The 20428-nt window shown below is 41.9% G+C and overlaps 1 protein-coding gene across 11 annotated transcripts in view; it reads right to left on the minus strand.

Annotated features, from left to right (window-relative positions):
• Positions 1-402: 402 nt before the first annotated feature.
• Positions 403-20428, minus strand: part of rerea (arginine-glutamic acid dipeptide (RE) repeats a) — a 564590-nt gene continuing 544564 nt past the window's right edge. For 5 of the 11 annotated variants that reach the window (XM_070860493.1, XM_070860499.1, XM_070860501.1 and 2 more), the window contains 7 exons: positions 17870-19212; positions 16480-16702; positions 13393-14116; positions 7021-7167; positions 6514-6691; positions 4580-4645; positions 403-2766 (listed from right to left, as the gene is read on the minus strand). In XM_070860493.1, the coding sequence (XP_070716594.1) occupies positions 4597-4645; positions 6514-6691; positions 7021-7167; positions 13393-14116; positions 16480-16702; positions 17870-19212 (2664 nt within the window). In that variant the 3' untranslated portion in view covers positions 403-2766; positions 4580-4596. Of the gene's footprint in view, positions 2767-4546; positions 4646-6513; positions 6692-7020; positions 7168-13392; positions 14117-16479; positions 16703-17869; positions 19213-20428 lie in introns of all 11 variants that reach the window. The other 6 variants (XM_070860500.1, XM_070860496.1, XM_070860503.1 and 3 more) reach the window with 4 other exon arrangements.

The raw sequence follows: 20428 nt of genomic DNA on the forward strand, positions 1-20428 counted from the left end.
CACTAATTCTGCCCTCTTGACCATCCCTGATTATAATCGCTCAACCATTGGTGGTCGTGCCTTCTGTTGCCTAGGCCCTAAGCTCTGGAACTCCCTGCCGAAACCTCTCCACTTCTCTTTCCTCCTTTACGATGTTCCTCATAAACTTACTTCTTTGACCAAGCTTTTGGTCATCTGTCCCGATTTCTCCTTATGTAGCTCGGTGTCAGATTTTTTTGTCTATAATACTCCAGTGAAGCACCTTGGGACGTTTCACTATGTTAACGATGCAATATCAATACAAGTTATTGTTAAAAAACTAACCATCTTTCACTAGTGCATCCACAGTGGAAATCAATAATGAGAAGTGTGCTGGCACACTGACTCTCCTACAGTTGTGCAGTCAAATGAAAACATAAATGCTGCAGTGCTGTTTGGTTTATTTAAGTCACAAATATTTCAAAAATTACAAAATACTCAAATGGAGAAAACACAGGACTCACAATCTTTGCTTCTACTTTTTGTTTACATTGTGTTATCCCATGGCAAACTACTATTATATACATTAAGCTTCAAGATATATATAAATTTAGCATCAGAATGTACATTCTGCTAATGCTGCAGTGAAATAAGAAGCTGGACCATTGACAACATTAAACATTATACTTCTGAAAACACAAAAGCAGAAAAAAATAACCTGAACCATTGTGTCACTATCCAGGGTGTGCGCACATTGCGTCAGTTCTTTCTTTTAATTAAACACAGTCCTATGACAGTGAACACCACATAACAGTCTACAATGGCCAATATACAGTCCTTGATAAAATCAAGGGGCAAGACAGATACGCACCATCAGGAAACCAGTCACCCAGTACAGACATCAACCAGACTCTCTGCATTCAGCATCCGACAACATGTGATAGTTTCATCCATAAAATGTGAAGCTCAAACTTGCAAAAACTTTTAAGAATGATATTTTCAGTTGTTTAAAGATATAGAAACGTGATTGACAAAAGCAAGATCTGTTAACCCCCTGCTCTAAAATTAATGTTACTTTACTGACGAGACTCCAGCTCTGTTGGCTGGTGTCTCAGATACACAAACTGCTGACACTGGTGCATCTTGGTTAAGTATTACTATTTTTCGCTACTTTTAAGTAAAAATGAGTATAAATTTCCACAAGGTAATTAAGAGCCCAAAACTAAAATGGCTGCTATGATATATATTATAAAAGGAACTTCAAAACTGAATGTTTTGTGACTGGCTATCATTATCCTTTAACTCTGCACCTTTTCAGAACATTTATCCCAGAAATAAAAAAGATTTTTCCATCGGATTTCAGTAAGCACAAGCCTTTGATCCAACTCTCTGTTCAATACAAAAGGTTACTCTCTCCTTGGAAGCGTTGCCATCGAGAGAGAAACGTACACATGCGTACAATTTATGTCTATAGTTAAGAGGACTGAGCTAGTCAATGACCTGTTGTTAGTTGACATGATGGGTGTGGGGTTACGGTAAAGAATAATGACAACAGTTCAGCTTATATTTTTGGTCCTTTTTTTCAGTTTCCCCAACCGTTACAACCCATTTTGTGAAAATGGCTTACGTGACACTTTAATGCCCATGATTCTGATACCGAATTACGGGCTTATCGGCCCCCACATAACAAAATAAATTGACAAGCAAAAAATTGGCATGATGTCACAGATACGTGCAATACTTTAATGAGTATTTAAAGAAAGCAAAGATGCTGGAAGTTACGTTTAACGCATCAAAAATATAAAAGTAGCTTATTTGTTCCTTATAATGAGTTAATTTTCAAAATATTAAATCATAGAATCATCACTATAAAATGGAGATGAAAGATTCAACCATCTCTTAAATATTTTGGACACTGAAAATGTTTTTAATGATTAGAATGGGAAGCCTACATTTTCTCATGCTGTTGGCAAGAGATCAGTCTGCACTGTTGACCAGCATGGTGTGGGATGTCCAAACCTAGTGACAGTAAAATACTATTTATGCAGCATTTTATTATTTTAATTAAAATCTATGTTGACATTTGTCTGGACCACAATCCCTGCAACCTTTTGATGCATGCCACTGCTACTAGACACATTTTAAAAAAAAAACACTCCTTCAGAGGAAACATTACCATACAGCTAACTTCTCCTTTAATTAAAGGAGGTGAAGCTGTTTAAAACACTTAAACTTTGCCGTCTGTTATCCAATTAGAAATCCACAACTAATCCTTTACGTACAAGGTTAATTTTCTTTATTTACAAACCTAAAAGCCATGCCACAGATTTGACTTTTCTTTAAAATTATGAAGATATCCTACATATTATTTAAGGAATCATAAAACGTACTATAGTACTTATACTCGGAACTTAATCTGCTTGCCTTTTCTGTTTTGTTTTAGTTAGGTTGTATTGTGCAGTGACCGCTTGAAACTCGGTCTAGTACCAATACAGCTGGAAACACTACCCAGTGTGTATTTCCGACTATCATGTTATAGAATACAATGTCGTGCAAAGATCCACAGCCAGCCTTGAATGATCCCCCTCTGCAGATGATTACAACAAAATAAAATCATATAATCCTTTTGGGGGGGGGTGGTGGGGATTGGGGGGGGGGTAAAATCTTTTCAGTAAGATCTCCTTTTCTCATTCTTGCAGGATGTCAGAGTTCCTTCCAAAGTACTGGTTGAATGACCCTTGCACCCGTGATCGAGCCTTCGTACGATTCGGGATTTAAAGTGGCTTGTCACTCTCTTTTTTCAGCCGACTGCAAGAGAAAGAGAAGTGTACTTTTGAAAATAAACACCTTTGGATACTATTTTTAGACCTTCAGATGTATAAGGTTAAAATGAGTGTGCATGTTTTGCTCACTTACCTGTGCCAAAAACTGGAAAAATATAGAGCCCCCATCAGATTCAATAAAAGTTGGACAAGAGAGCTTTTTAAAAATTTGTTCCATCATGCTGGCTTAATTTGGTCCATGATGGACCAGATAAGCTCTACACCTATCGGCCAAGTTGGACAGTACGTACATTTCAACATAAAAGTTAATTTTGCGAAGACTGAATACGATGACATTTTCCCGCTATAAGGCCAGAATACATCATGTGCCTTAGCAGCTCCCATGCACTCCTGTGAGAGATTCAGAATCTCGACTAGAATTAGTGGAAACTGCCTGGATAAATTCCACACAATTTTTCCTGAATTGCTCTGGATTTTCAGATCAAGAACGGATGAGAGTTTTCTTTCTGGCTTTTAATGGTTGTACAGGTGTAAGTCAGTCAGCGCTTCAAGCCTGCCTGATTTGCACCTCAACTCTATTTATTCACCTTTGCTCAATCCCCTCGATACCCTTACCGAGAACAAAAATCTACCAATCTCAGTCGTGACATTTCAATTGACTCAGGGTTCACAGCATTTTGGGGCAGACAGTTCCAGATTTCCACCACCCTTTGTGTGGAAAAAGTGCTTCCTGATTTCACTCCTAAATAGCCAAGCTCGAATTGCAAAGTTATATCCCCCTTGTTCTGGATTCCCTCATAAGAGGAAACAGTTCCTCTGCATCTACCATATCAATGACTTTAAACACCTCGGTTAGATCATCCCTCAATCTTCTAAACTCAACGGAATACAAACCAAATGTATGCAACCCGATCTCAATTTAACCCTTTAAGCCCTGGTATAATTCTAGTGAATCTACGCTGCACCCCCTCGAAGGCCAATACATCATTCCTGAGGTTCGGTGCCCAAAACTGAATACATTACTCTCGATGGGGTTTGATCAAAGTTGTGCACAACTGAAGCATCACTTCCTCAACTTTTGTATTCCAACGCCTTGAGATAAAAGTCAACATTCCATTAGCCTTCCAGATTATTTTTTGCACCTGTGGATTAGCTTTTAGTAATTTGTGCACATGGACACCAAAGTCTCCTTGCTCCTCTCTCACTATTAAGAAAATATTCTGATACTTGGATCCAAAGTGGATGACGTCACAGTTCCCCATGTTGGATGCTATTTGTCATAGTTTTGCTCACTCACAGACTGCCCATGTCTCTTTGTAAAAGTAAAGTATACAATTTTATATCCTGCCCCCCCTCTCCGCACCGCCCCCACTCCATAACAAAACACTCCTGGCTGCTGAAAATATCTTGGCTTCTCAGCTGCTACAGCAATAAGTGAACTGTGAGCTCATACCAACACCCCACACGAGAATGTTATGGAAATCATTCGAAAATGTCATGAGAAGAAAGTAAACACAGACATGCAAATGTCGTTGGCGTAGATTAAAAAGGTCCTTAGTTTCAAAAATTTAACGTAGCACAAAGGTGTTTTAGCACAAATATGTCTGCAGTTTTTTCGTGCTTGTGCACTATTTTGAGATTTGCATTTTGCACTGGTGCTAGGCACGTGAGGGTTTTTTTTGGCACGCTGCATATTTTAGCAGCATGTTTAGGGGCTACTTTCAAAATCAAAACACAAATGGCAAGTTTTCACCATGCTAATTTTTTGAAACAAGTCCAATATCTGATGAGAGTAAGTCACTTACAAGTTTTGCTGCAATCTAATGAGAAGTCTTTACCTCACAGAGTTCACAAGTCAGTGTTTATGGGTACATAAACGGATGCAGCTAGGGTTTCCACCTTGCCTAATATTGAAAGGAACCAAGAGTTTGATGAGAAAAAGTCTGTGTAAAGTTTTAATTTTTTTTTTTGCTGATTTTCTCCCCTTTCAATCCTTAAGGTGCTGGGCACTAAGACCAAGTGTAGCACCTCCAATATCACCCTGGCCGAAATCAGCACACACTGGGGATCGAATCTGGGAGCTACCTGGTCTTTGTGGGTCAGTAGCGTATCACTTAATGCAATTGTCTGGTGAATGTCAAATTTTGTTTGATAACGCTCCCGAGAAGCGCCTTGTGTTGCTGAATCATTGGGTGACCTCATTGCTGATCAAGTTAAGTGGAAATTCAATAAAACATCTGTAAGTTACTGGGCTAACAGGGTGGTGCCCAAATACAGAATGTTTAGATCTGCATGGTCTAATGCATGGTGTTTCTTAAACCTGCGATTTTTTGAAAGGGCCAAGTCTGATAAATATCGTACACGGATGACTTTGAGTTTGCAAAGTGAAACATTACTTCTTCTAGATGTGTGAATAGGCATGTGAATGGTATAGTTAAAAAAGAAACCAAGGTCTCATAAGTGATAGCACTGAGGAACTCGAGGCTTAGAATCTGACACAGCATTGAGGTGACATTGCTTTTTAGAGATAGATGAGCACATGGGTGATTTTGAATTTCGTCATTTTCTAAAGGAAGCCCGTGTTATGGAGGGCACTGGTTAAACTTTGATGAATTATTTTAAATTTTTTGGTGACAGTTTTGTTAGGTGTTTCTGGAAAGCAGAGGGGAGAATTAATCATAATAGAAAAATAAAGGTTACACAATAACAAAACGACTATAATTTTCATGGGCTGCTAAACTTAGTATTTAAATACATTTTTAATCAACTGTTATTTATTGTAGTTCATGCACAATGAGGCATTGTTTAGTAACATTTTCAATTTACAGGGGAGTTCTAGCTTATATTTTCAAAAGGTTCATATAGGTTTAGTTCATGACCTCTGTACAGTAACAGTGTTCTGCCATTTTCCTCTGTACAGCACTGCTACCAGTGAATGTTGTGATATCAGGTGTGCAAAATGCAAAGATAAATTCACCCTCCACTACTGACATTTTCACTGAGGTAGATGAACAAGGAAATTAGCATTTTGATAAATGCTCAGTAATACATGAGACAGAGGAGGGATACTATCCTCCCTTGATATGTGTTTACTTGCCTCTCATCCTAAACAGGAGTCAAATTTTCTCTTTCTTCATTTAAAAAAAAAACAAGTTTGAATGTTTTAAAATACTTCTTAAAAAAAATAAAATTCCCTCTGGACCTGCCATGATCCTGGAAAAGTCAGTACCAAAAGTGAGTGCTAAAAGCATCAGACGCACCAACACCGTTCAACGTGCATCCAAAACAGCAAATGAAAACATTGAAATGTTTATTCATTTGGGAAAAAAAAAACATATTGCTGTGTTAAGGACGATCATACCGTCAAAGGATAGTGTACGTTCACAGTTATGCCAGAGCGTAAAAAAAACTTGCATATCAATTTTAAGACAGCAAATTATCGTTTGCCCCCATTCAGCTCTGGGAAGATGCTATTCAGAAAGAAGTGTTGAAGGCAGCTATTCACAACTGAATTTTAAACTGAGAAATTACAGACACAAATTAGCATCCCAGCGCTCGATGGACAAACTCAACTGCTCTCTGGGGCATGAGATCAGTTTTCACAATATTTATGACTCACCAACTATCAACGTTCAGATTCAAAATGGGTAAAGTAAATCAATAAAAGGGCAGAATAATCTCGAGTTGGTTGAGTTTGAATTAGTGCAACTTATAAAGATATCTATTTCCAAGGAAGAATACTACAACCATAGCAGGATCCAGCCATTCCTACCTGTAATAGTCTTCTTGTCCAGGAAGGGGACCTCCGTGCATATGGTGATGGCCATGTAGCCACTGTTGTTCCATGGCTAGTCTCTGCAATTCTGCTGACTGGGCGTGCATTGCTTGCAGTTGGTGTGCTGCTGACATCGGGGCTGGAATAGCACCGGGCAGGTCTCTGTATGGTCCACCTGAAAGCAAGAAGACGACAGAAAGGTCGCTTTGCTTTGCTGCTAGAGGTTGGAAAACATAACATGCTAAATGCTCAGGTTAAACAGAAAAAGAAATTACAATTTAATGCCTACTAATATTTCTATACATGTATGCTAATTAAAAAGCAGTGTGCTTAAAGAAAAGAGCCTGTCTATAACTAAAATATAGACAAGTCCTCCCTGGCATGGACACGATGGGCCGAAATGGCCTCCTTCGGTGCTGTAACTTTCTATGATTACCTCACAATAATATTAACATGTAATGAATTGGGGAGAAATAGTTTGCTTGAATGTCTGGATGTTCTTACCAAACACAGGATGATGCCTGAGCATTTCATGTTCATGTGGAGCCTGGGTCAACAGTGGGTTAGGTATCGCACCTGGTGGGTACGGAAAACGAGCCAAATGTGGCCCAGCTGCTAGAGGATCCACCAATGGATGCACACCTCCTGAACCTGGTTTAAAGGCAAAAAGAAAATCTCTTTGAAACTGCGGTGCGAAAGAACCTCAAACACAGCAAAAGAAACTGTACTGTTTTTATCTTTTAAGTCAATGCAAGAGGTCGCAGAGTTGAGCAACAAAGTTGTAAAAGTCGTCTATAACAAACTAGTATCATCCCATACCCTAGCCACTTTCTTAGGCTGAACCAGGTTGTTTGCAATCTTGACATGCCGTTTGATCCTATCCATCACCAAGACCGCTGACTTCCACCTCTACCTGGAAAGGTGGTGGAAGCGGATTCCATAATCGATTTTAAAAGGGAGTTGGACCGGGACTTGAGGAGGGGCTTACAGGGTTACAGACAAAAGACGGGGATGTGGGACAAAGCATGGCTGCTCTTTCAAAGAGCCGGCACAGTCACGGCAGGCCAAAGGGCCTCCTTGTGTGCTGTAAGTTTCGATGATATCATTGCTGGCTTCTGCCACTACCTCAGGACTCCCCTGCTGAAACACTTATATGCGCTCTTGTACCCTTTAGGCTTGTAACAATCTCCTTGCTGGCCTCCCATCCTCCAACATTCATTCATAACTCGAACGTGTCTACTGCAGGTATCCTCAGTCCTACTTGCTTAGGACATCGTTTTTGCTTATCAACATCAGCTCCCTGACCCCCAACGCATTAAATTCAATATCCTTGGGGCAGAAATTGGTCCTTGTTGCAAGACCCAATTTTGGGACTAAGGTCCCGCAACCCTTGTACGCCTGAAAAACGCTGACCTGAAATTGGGCTGGGTCATATTTCAGGCATTAGGTCCCTTACGTAAATGGCGGTCCGAATAACTAAAATATTTTAGTTATTTAGAGATTGGTCTGAGCAAGGTGTCGAACCCACCCCGGCCATTATTCTTGCCAACTAAAGGCAAGTTCTTTTTGAACAAAATTCTGAGTACCTTCCTTTGGGAGCCATGAGGAGCAGGAGCACTCCTATCGCCTCCACAGCACTCACAACCTCTTGCTAGCCGCGATCGGCCCACCTCCCGCTGTCCCACCTGCCACTGAGCCAAGGCTGACACCTATTATCTGGTCATCATCACAATGCTGTTTGTGGGAGCTTGCTTGCTCAAATTATCTGCTGCGTTTCCTATGTTACGAAAGTGACTACACTTCAAAAGTATTTTATTGGCTATAAAGCATGTTGGGATGACCTGAGGTCAAATAAAGTGCTATATAAATGCAAGTTCTTACTTTGTTTAAATGAACTTTAGCAGAGCTATTAATGAGTTGTTCACCAAAAAAGTGTTGCAAGTCAGGTTGTTGGAATGCCTTAATATATGGCTAAAAAATGATTGGATTAACACCACAAAATAAATCTTTTCCATCTGGCATTGCAGCCTTTTAAATTGGAGTCTTTTCTGGGCTAAAGAGCCAAGAATGTATCTGCTCTGAAAATTTTAAAAACTTTTAATTGACAATTTGTTCCTTTAAAGAACCAAACCAGCCGTGCAAAATCTTGAGAGGAACTGTACGTGATGTAAAAAAGACTTGGATTTATATAGCGGCTTTCACAACCACCGGACATCTCAAAGTGCTTTACAGCCAATGAAGTACTTTTGGAGTGTAGTCACTGTTGTAATGTGGGAAACGCGGCAGCCAATTTGCGCACAGCAAACTCCCACAAACAGTAATGTGACATTTAACCAGATTATCTGTTTTTTTTGTTATGTTGATTGAGGGATAAATATTGGCCAGGACATTGGAGAGGACTCCCCTGCTCTTCTTCAAAATAGTGCCATGGGATCTTTTATGTCCAACTGAGAGCGCAGACGGGACCTCGGTTTAACGTCTCATCTGAAAGACGGCACCTCCGACAGTGCAGCACTCCCTCAGCACCGCACTGGAAGTATCAGCTTAGATTTCTGTGCTCAAGTCCCTGGAGTGGGACTTGAACCCACAACCTTCTGACTCAGAGGCGAGTATAAATGATAGAATAGTGAATCTGGAAGAAGAAGAGTGAAAGGTCTATAGAGTTTCAATTTTAACAACTCCACAAATCAAGTCCGCCCAAGTAGAATCAATACTGCTTTATTTAGCCAGGGACACCAATGATTTTTTTTTTGCTCCAAATTTATGGAAATAATATCCATGATGTATTATCTGATTGAGGTCAGCCTAGACTGCAGCTGAATATTACACTCCCGGTGGGAAATGGTCACCATTGCTGCAAGGGTCAGTAGGAGGTCAATATGCTGATCTCATTCAGCATTTATCTGTGAATGAAAACTGATGATGACTGCTCATTTATTCTACGTGTTCCAACACGGTGGGAGTATAGAAAGCAACAAGATTTAATAAAATGAATGATATTGTCGTTATGAAACGGAGATGCTGATGAAGCAAAGCCTCAAGAAAGGAAGATATTCCGGTCAGGAAACAATTGCTTTTGAAGTCAGCCACCTATTTCAGGGATGGGGTTGGATGTCATTACCAAGATTACTTGCAGCTTAAATTATATCAATATTACTTTTGCTTATTCTCTGGAAAACATGAGTTATGTAAACAGGTGGAGCAAATAAAAGAAATGAAACGGCAATAGATTTAATAGTGAACCGTGACCTGAAACATCATGTAAAGGTTCACTAAAACCGGTGCTGTCAGGACAGTGAGCAGAGTTGGCTGATGATGATAAAGGCTCTATTATATCAGTACTTAGGTCAAGCTGATGCTTCAGCCAGCAGACTCTCACGAAACGGGGTTTTGAAACCACATTGACATTTTCTAAGTATCCCCAACTGCAGAAGAATCAAACAATTCAATCTGGAATCATGAGTTGGGGAAACCATGGCCCATCAAACTTCGATGACCTCCTGTGTTGGACAAAATTCTTCTGAGCTTTGAAAGTGCAGCTTTTTGTTTGAGATTTGGACTCCAAACTGAATTCCAAAGACTGACGAATGGATGTACTGGGCAATGTCATTGTGTTTTTGAGATAAAAGTGATCCACAACGGATCTGTAAAACTTGAGTTGTGTATCAGAGCACTGTTAGTTTTTTTAAAAAGTACAACGGAATGGTCTAATGAGGAGATAGATAACTATGAAGCATAGAGTTACTGAAAGAGGAATACTGAATTTAAAAATAAACAGATGATCTCCCATGAAGCGATTGCCCTATTTATAAATAGCGTTAGAGGCACTTTACAACACACTGTTGTAGCTCAAGTCCTTGTCTGGTGGCACTATTGCCCAAGGTTCCAGGAATGTGTCTTTGATTTATTGGCACTGTTTATAAAATAAAAATATAGATCATCGGAAAGTGGTACAATAGATGAGCAAACTGTCCTTTCACTCGAGACCAGTCTACTCACCATGCACTTCTAAATAAATAGCTATTATATGGCCTTCCCCCAAAGCTATGTACATGAAACTCTATAGACCTTCTGCTCTTCTTATTCCAGATTCACGATTCTAACATATAAAATTAAAATAAAGCTAATTGTTTAGCTAACATTATAGTTGCTCATTTGAAAGTTTGCACCAGTGTGCACACAGGTACAGGTGTAAATATCCTGCTTGCAGTTTTAAACAATCTGGTGTGCACATCGGTACACGCGTAAATATCCTGCTTGCAATTTTAAACAACAAAAGTGCCCACTTACGCAGAAGCAACTGTGCAGGTTGTGGAGTGGAAAGGCGACCCTGATAGACCAGAAAATTAAAACAGACCAAGAGCAAAGACATACCAAAGGGAGTAAAGGTGATTAGGTTACAGTAAAACCTGTAAAGGTAATACGGGCTTGAGCAATGCCACCCAAACACAAATTACGTGTCGAGTTACTCACAATAGGATTGAATCAGAAAGTAAACAGAATAAAGTGACGCACTGGTGACAGTATTGCACATACATGATCACCACCTGATAAATGGATATTATTTTTTAATAATTAGTAGAGCAGGCAGACAGATCATAAGTAAGAAAAATGAGGAACCCGATGTTACAGATTATAATCCAGTTGAATCTACAAGGGCGTGAACGGTTTGGATCAAACATCAGCGAAGAGGTAAATCGATGTCCCTCCAATCAGCTTCCCCAGGACCGAGTGAGATACAATAATCATACAGATATTACCTTTGTCTTGCTCAGTTTGTATTTTCTGGCAACCAATGGCCTATCTTATCCACATTTGCAGCTAACTCAGAAGATTCAAATTTCTACACTGAATCCCATTATGCAAGTTCACATTTCACCATATCAGCCAAAGCGGTTCAGCACTGTTCACTGATTAAGGGGACTGTGAAAAAACATTCAGATTTTCTAATGGTGTACTGAGACACTTACCTCAGTGTTGAGTGTGCCTTCTTGAGATTTCCTCCCACGCTTCACAACTGCGAGGCCTTAGCTCAGCAATTCCTGTAAGTGGGAGTCGAGAATGTGCCCTCTCAACACAAAGGCAAGTGCCTTCTTCTGCAGTTGTACAGTTTTATTAACCATTCCAATTTTATGAAAACATTTTTTTTTTAAATAACCAAATTATGCAGCTGAGGATTTGAAAACAATTGGCATTTATGCATTAGAATCCAATGCTGAATTGTGGTGAACTCGCGTTGCCAAGGAAACACAATACTGTCTGTTTGAGTTTGTAAAGCTAGGCAGCTCATTATATTGAGTACTGAGAGCATTTTCTGAAATCAGGAATCATTGGTGATAGCTTTGAATGCAAACATTTACTGGTTTATACATTAGCACTTTACCCCTTTGCATTCCCTGAAAATATTGGTAAACTACAGAATGTGCAGGTTTTTTCCTAATGTTACACCATGTCTATTGTGCTTATAATGCTCCATAACCACTGTCCTTCATCTGTGCAGTGCCTTTATCACTCTGCATTTTCAGTTCGGAGAAACACAGGAGAAAGTGAACAGGTTCAGATTGTAAAAAATACTAAGTTACAGATGGACTCCTCTATTTCGTTTTGAACTTGCGTAACCATGAGTAATGCTAATTCAGGACTACTTACACAATCTTAATTCAACCCAACCACCCATCATTCTAAAAAACATACAAATGAACTGCAATTTAACAGTGCATCATCACACAATTGGTGAAGGAATGCTTTTAAACCTTATCCCAATGACTTGTATATTACATCTGAAATCACTATGGCAATGCTGTTTTTATCACTCTTTTCACTGGCGGCGAAGGCCACATTTATAACTCCTTGCATTTGTGTGGCTTATGCTTTGAGCTTTTAATATTAGTGAAATAAAAAGCCGTAATGCAAGGTACATTATATAGTACACCATTGCTTTCAGAATACTGGGGTAGAGTTCTGCTCCAGTTTCGGCCAAACCAGAGCAAAAGATCAGGAAACTATAAACACGACTTACACTCAAAACCACTTGCATTCGAGTTTCCACGATCTTTTAAGGCCGGTTCAAGATTCAATATGTCCGGATTAGGCCACGCTCCCGAGGTCAACATTGCGAGATTCTGACGATTGTGCTGGTTAGGGAAGGCTTTTCAAATTGTGGTAATTTTCTTCGGCGCACATGCACTAGTGGGCATGTTTGTGACGTTTTGTCAAATCAAAAAATGCTTAACTCACTGAGAAACCGATGAGTGCACACTCACGAAAATAGTAAACGGTTCAATAGTATTTTTTTAAAAAGTAATTATCAGTGATTTTAGTTTACTCACAGGCGAAGGACTCGACACTCTTATTAAAATGCATATTTTTGGTGATAAACCCATTTTCAGTTGTATTAATAAAAGTGGACCAGGTTACCAATCTTAAATACATCAATGAATATATTTTAATGGAAAGGAAATAAAACGATGACGTTCTTTTACGCTGTTTGATTGTGTGGGTTCATGGAAGAATTTACGTTGGTGATTATGCAGATAATTTTTTTTTAGCGGAAATTGAACTGTAACCTTAACCCGTGCAATTTCGAGCACATTTTGGGCGCAAATTTCCCGAATGTACCCAACGCGGGATCTCTACCTCCCTGTATTTAAGAATCATTCCATCATAAGGCCAGTGCTTTACATGTATTCCTCATCAGTGAGGGAGCTGTAAAAGTGTTCCACTGAAGTTGTGGTATCAGAAGCATCCCAGTTGTACTCGTTCACCATCACTTGTATCACATTCAGAATGCTTCTACATATTTTAGCACACAGAGAAACACAAGGGCAACATACTGCTGACAACCTTTTTGGTTGTGAATAATCAGAATCCACTCACCTTGATGCAATGGATCTTGCTGATGTAGGTGTAAGTGTGAATGTATGTGTGAATGCTGGTGGTGATGTGGCGTCACATTGAACATCTGTAGTCTTGTAAGTGGATCATTTGCAAGTGACGCCATGCGTTCAGCATGTATCCTTTCTGCTGCCAGTCTGTCAGCATAAGACATTTCAGGCCGCAGCTGAGGGCCTGCAAGTGCAAGTCTTTCCCTTTCCAGTGGATTCAATCCATGGTGGTAGGGAGGGAATGGATGAGCACCTGTTGCTGGCTGGATTGTTAATGCACCATGCCGAGCAAATGGATCCATGGGATTAGCAGCTGGGTGCAGACCGTCCAGTTCAGGTGGCTTAACCTCAAAGCCTGGCTTCATCCTTTCACGGAACTCCCTCTCACGAATCTCTCTCTCCCGTATCTCTCGCTCGCGGAGTTCTCGTTCTCTCATTGCGGGGTCAGCACTGTAGAGGCTAGGCATGTGGTAAGCAAGGATTGGATCAGAGGCATTTAATGGAACAAAGAATGGATGGTTACGATTGGTTGGAGACATGACATGTGGCCTTGCATATTCACTGAGAGTCCGTAGTGCTGGGGTGTCTGGTCCAATGTATGGAGGCACAGCTGCAATGGTCGTCGGCGGTGGCTCAAATGAAGGCCTTAAATGAGTTGGCCCAACAAGTTGAGATTCTGCCATGCGGGCCTCATGAGAGGAGCTAGATGCTTTCTGCTGAAGGAAAGGGAACAAGTTGTAATGCGTAGAAAAAGTAAACTGCAAAGACTGCGAGTCTGAAATAAAAAAATGCTGGAAATACACAGCAGGTCAGTCAGCATTATCTAACTTGACAGTTGTCAGGTAATTTAACCTATTAACTTCCTTTCTATGCTTGCACAGTTCTGGTCACCACATTATAAGAAGCATGTGATTGCACTAGAACGGAAACAGAGGAGATTTACAAGGATCTTGCCAGGACTGTAGAATTTTAGCTCTGAGGAAAGATTGAATAGGCTGGGGTTGTTTTCTTTGGAACACAGGAGGCTGAGGGGAGATTTAATTGAGGTGTATAATATTATGAGGGGCCGAGATAGAGTGGATAGGAAGGACCTACTTCCCTTAGCAGAGGGGACAACAACCAGGGGACATAGATTTAAAGTAATTGGTAGAAGGATTGGAGAGATCAGGAGAACTTATTTCACCCAGAGGGTGGTGGGGGTCTGGAACTCACTGCCTGAAAGGGTGGTAGAGGCAGAAACCCTCATCACATTTAAAAAGTACTTGGATATGCACTTGAATTGCCGTAACCTACAGGGCTACGGACCAAGAGCTGGAAAGTGGGATTAGGCTGGAGCTCTTTGTCGGTCGGCGCGGATACGATGGGCCGAATGGCCTCCTTCTGTGCCGTAAATTTCTATGATTCTATGGTGTAGCTGCTGATTTTTCCTCTTTCGCCCCCCCCACCCTTTTTTTTTTTACCTCTGTACACCAGAAACACCATAACACATCCTTTCTCATTCCAGCTGCTGACTGGCCTGCTGTGTATTTACAGTATTCTCTGTATTTATTTGTAATAATGCATTTTTGTAGATATCACATACAACGCTCATCATTTGAAATGACACAAAGACAAACTATGATTTAATCAGATATGTAGCAAGTGTACTATTGAAAATTGTTCATGGAATTGAAAAAATGATGAGCAAAACAGAGATTTAACATACATAGTTTTACAACACTGACCACTTCTGCTAACTTTAATTGCCAATATTTGACTTATTATTTTGAATAATATTCTTCAATATTTCTATCATTGGCTCAAAACTTCATACATCTCATCTCGAACTGGATATGAACAAAATTTCTGCCATCCAGTTTAGAGCTATGGACTATATTGCAGATGGTTTACATTGCTTTTTGAAATGAGCAGAATTGTACTGAGTAGGATTATTGTATCTAATAAGAACATAAGAAATATGAGCAGAAGTCGGCCATTCGGCCCCTCGAGCCTGCTCCGCCATTCAATAAGATCCTGGCTGATCCTCAACCTCATCTCCACTTTCCTGCACTATCCCCATATCCCTTAATATCCAAAAGTCTATCCATCTCTACGTACAACTGAGCCTTCACAGCCCTCTGGGGTAGAGAATTCCAAAGATTCACCACCCTCAGTGAAGAAATTTCTCCTCATCTCAGTCGTGAATGGCTGACCCCTTATCCTGGTTCCACACTCCCCAGCCAGGGGAAACATCCTCCCTGCATCTACCCTGTTAAGTCCTGTAAGAATTTTGTATTTTTCAATGATGTTTCAATCCAACATAATTCTTCAATCGTAAGTGGGTCAGGTTATAAAATGTCACTACATCTAATTTCCAGGCTTGCTAACTGGCAAAATGAGCTGGTGCAACATGAAACAGATATCGAGGTAGCTAATGGGAGCAGTTAGCTATTCAAATTTCTGCAACTCTCCATTTTTATAAATTATTTTTCTTGCTTTCCATTAGATTCATCCGCCATCCATTTCACAGGTAAATGAGCAGGGCGGACAACCTGTTGCTAGATCTCTGCCAGAGTAGGTTTGTTAGAAAATACATGACAGTGTCCAGGATGAATCACAGCCATGTTGCCCATCCCTTCCAGAAAGGGCCTGCAGCTCCTACTCAGCAAATTGACAGAAAATCTATTGAACACCTAACAGGAGTTCACCTATACTAGCGCCACACAATAACAATATCCTACACTATCAGTAAGGTTACATGGAATCACAAAGAGTCTACAGCACAGAACCAGGTCATTCAGCCCAACTGGTCCGTGCCGGCCTTTATGCTCTAAGCGAGCCTCTTCCCTCCCCTCTTCATCGAACCCCATCACCATACACTTTATATCTTTCTCCTTCGTGTGTTTATCTAGCTTCCTCTTAAATGCATCTATGCTGTACGCCTCAACCACTCCCTGTGGGAACGAGTTCTAGACTCTAAACACTCTCTGGGTCAAGAAGTTTCTCCTGAATTCCCGATTGGATTGATTAATTAGTGACCAGCTTATACTTATGGCCCCAAGTCAGAAACAATTCAGCCACTCCGACAAGGAGCACCTACCGCTGCTCTCTCAGCTTCCCTTTCTCGTTCCCGTTCTCTTTCCCTCTCTTTTTCTTTTTCCTTTTCTTTCTCTTTCTCTTCTCTGGCCTTCTGCTCAGCTTCTCGCCTGGCCTTTTCTATCACTTCTTCCCGCTTCTTGGCCAGTTTTGAACCTTGCAGCGGTACAAAGTAGAAATCTGTTCTTCCACAGGAGTTGTAGCCACGATCTAAATGTTTGATGAACCTAAAGTGAAGCACAATTGATTAACGGAGAAATGTAAACATCGCTGAAACAAAATCTGTTTTTCCACCACATAACACTTACTCCATTCTGCTGGAGAAAAAAAAATAACCAGTGCTTTCAACAAGTATTTTTGAGAAGGTAAATCTCTTGCAACAATAAATGAAGAGAATTGAAATGAAATAAAGAAGAAGAAGAAAGCTGTAGACTGCAGGAAGATATCAATGGACTGGTCAGGTGGGCAGAATAGTGGCAAATGGAATTCAATCCGGAGAAGTGTGAGGTAACGCATTTGGGGAGGGCCAACAAGGCAAGGGAATACACATTAAATGGTAGGACACTGAGGGGTGTAGAGGAACAGAGGGACCTTGGAGTGCAGGTCCACAGATCCCTGAAGGTAGCAGGCCAGGTAGATAAGGTGGTTAAGAAGGCATATGGGACACTTGCCTTTATTAGGCGACGCATAGAATGCAAGAGCAGGAAGGTTATGCTTGAACTATATAAAATACTAGTTAGCCCACAGCTAGAGTATTGCGTGCAGTTCTGGTCACTACATTACAGGAAAGATGTGATTGTACTAGAGAGGGTACAGAGGAGATTTACGAGGATGTTGCCTGGTCTGGAGAATTTTTAGCTATGAGGAAAAATTAGATAGGCTGGGGTTGTTTTCTTTGGAACAGGAGACGGCTGAGGGGAGACCTAATTGAGGTGTATAAAATGATGAGGGGCCTAGATAGAGTGGACAGGAAGGACCTATTTCCCTCAGCAGAGGGGTCAATAACTAGGGGGCATAGATTTTAAATCGTTGGTAGGAGGTTTAGAGGATTTGAGGAGAACTTTTTTCACCCAGAGGGTGCTGGGGGTCTGGAACTCACTGCCTGAAAGGGTGGTAGAGGCAGAAATCCTCATCACATTTAAAAAGTACTTGGATATGCACTTGAAGTGCCGTAACCTACAGGGCTACGGACCAAGAGCTGGAAAGTGAGATTCGGCTGGATGGCTCTTTGTCAGCCAGCAGGGACACGATGGGCTGAATGGCCTCCTCCCGTGCTGTAAATTTCTATGATTCTATGAAATAATTACACCGCCCACAATTTAAAAAAAATAGATGCTGTTTGTGTGTATTTTCTAAAGCTACCAGCATTACTGAATACAAAAAATAAATGCTACCTGGCTGACTGGCTGGCATGGCTTGGTGTGCTAACAATTGTTGGCTCTGGAGATGGACTCCTGTTTGGAGACGGTGGTGGACTATCTGGTTCCTCTGGCTCGTCCTGGATTTCCTCTTTAATTTGAATGCTGGTCATTGTGGCAGGAGCAGCGGTTGTAATGTTCCCAGCGGAAGACAGAGATGTAACAATGGAACCTGTAGGCTGAATGGTAGAAATGGGTGCAACACTGGATGCGGAGGAGGCTGATGAAGATGCGATGGTAGGAGCCCCCGTTGGGATGAAAGAATGCTGGCCATATGGGGGCTGAGAAGGAACTTGGTGAGATACTGCTTGAGGATGAGTTGTAGTCGCCGGGAGGCTCTGGGCCTGCGTTAATACTGGGGGTTGAGCAGGAGGAGGCTGAATCTGTTGAGTTTGCGGCATCAGCTGCAATGGAGGTGGATGAACAGAGGGAGGATGGTGGTTGGAGAGGGAACTCAATGGTTTTAAAGCTGGAGGAGGTGGAAGATTTGAAGGCATTTGTGGGAATGGAGGTGGTCCTGCAAGGTGGGTTGGTGGTTTGTGTGACTGTGGATTAGAAACAGGAGTAATTGGGGTAGTGGGTGGTGGTTTGATATGAGGCATAGTCACAGGAGCAGGAGGCAAAGGCTGCTCCCTTGGGGGCTGCGATAGCGGTTGTGCTTGGGGTGGTGGTGGTGGTGGAGGCTGCGTTTGGACTTGTGTAGGAGTGTGCTGCTGTGGGTGTGTTGCCGTCGGCGCCTGGGCAGAAGCCTGCTGTATCTGAGGCTGTGGAGGCTGAGGATTGATGGAGAATGGCGGACCTTGCAGTTGATGCTGGATGTGAGGCTGAGCTTGCAGAGAGTGAGGCAATGGTTGCACCTGGGCATGAAGCGGAGGCTGTGTCTGGGGGAGAGGTTGCGATTGAGGTTGTAACAGTTGTTGAATTGGAGCGTGCGGTGATGTTAGTCTCTGGGGGTGAAGCTGTGGGGCAGGCTGGAGCAGCGAATGAGGTGGCGTCTGACTTCGAGGCTGCGAAACTGGGGACAATTGTTGAGGAACTGGTACAGCACAGGAAGATGCCGGAGGGGGCATTTGTGGTGGTTCCAGTGGTGTTAGTGGCAGAGAGGCACACGGACTCTGATGTACTGGAGGCTGAGACTGTAATACTTGTTGCTGTGCAGAAGAATCAGAATCACTCTCATTGTCCCTTGGGCTTGGTATACTTGGTGATGTGCTGCGATTGTCCTGATCAATATCCTTTGGATCACTGCTTCCTTCATCATTAACACTGCGGCTGTCAGAACTCTCTCCTTCAGATGGTGAATTTGGCCTACTGATCTCCTGTTAGGAATCAAAGAAGGGATAATGAATTATCAAATAATATTTACTTTGGTCAACCTAACTAAATGGTAACTGCTTCATGAACATAAAGCTAAAGTACACTTTTGGCTAACATTCATCAGGCATAATAAACTTAAAAATCATCACTGCACAATTAAGATGTCAATTTCAAATGTTCCTGGAATAAGAGGGTTGTCCTCGGAGGAGAGACTGAGTAGAGGGCCTACACTCTCCAGAGTTTAGAAGAATGGGAGGTGATCACATTGAAACATATATGTTGGGCAGTTGGATAGGCGCGAGTCCAGGGTCGGAGGCCTATAAAAGGCCCAGCGGCAGCGAGAGGCGGCGGCAGTTGGTGAGGCGCGAGTCCGGGGTCGGAGGCCTATAAAAGGCGTACTTGTGCAGCTAGAAAGAGAAGGCAAAAGAGAAATAAAAAGAAACAGAAAGGTGACGTCACAGCCAAAGGGGTAAGTGATTGGCTGGTGATTGGTGAGTAGTTTTTCTTTCTTCTCTTTAACAGTGAGTAAACTTTAACATTATTGTTGCCTATCGAAAGGTTAAGTCATGGCAGAAGAACTCGGTCGGGTGTTATGCTCCTCCTGTACCATGTGGGAACACAGGAACGACTCGAGTGTCCCTGGGGACTACGTGTGCAGGAAGTGTATCCACCTCCAGCTCCTGACGGTCACCGTTGCGGAGTTGGAGCTGAGAGTGGATTCACTCTGGAGCATCCACGATGCTGAGAATGACGTGAGTAGCACATGTAGCGAGTTGGTCATACCACAAGAGAAGGGTACACAGCTAGATAGGGAATGGAAGACCAGCAGGAAGAGCAGTGCAAAGAAGGTAGTGCAAGGGTCCCCTGCGGTCATCCCCCTGCAAAACAGATACACTGCTCTGAGTACTGTTGAGGGAGATGACTCATCAGGGGAGGGTTCATGGCACCGTGGCTGGCTCTGTTACGCAGGAGGGCAGGAAAAAGAGTGGGAGAGTGATAGTGATAGGGGATTCAATTGTTAGGGGAATAGATAGGCGTTTCTGTGGCCGCAACCGAGACTCCAGGATAGTATGTTGCCTCCCTGGTGCAAGGGTCAAGGATGTCTCGGAGCGGGTGCAGGACATTCTAAAAAGGGAGGGAGAACAGCCAGTTGTCGTGGTGCACATTGGTACCAACGACATAGGTAAAAAAAAGGGATGAGGTCCTACGAAATGAATT

Source organism: Pristiophorus japonicus, chromosome 18, assembly GCF_044704955.1.
Source record: "Pristiophorus japonicus isolate sPriJap1 chromosome 18, sPriJap1.hap1, whole genome shotgun sequence".
NCBI classification, from domain to species: Eukaryota; Metazoa; Chordata; class Chondrichthyes; family Pristiophoridae; genus Pristiophorus; species Pristiophorus japonicus.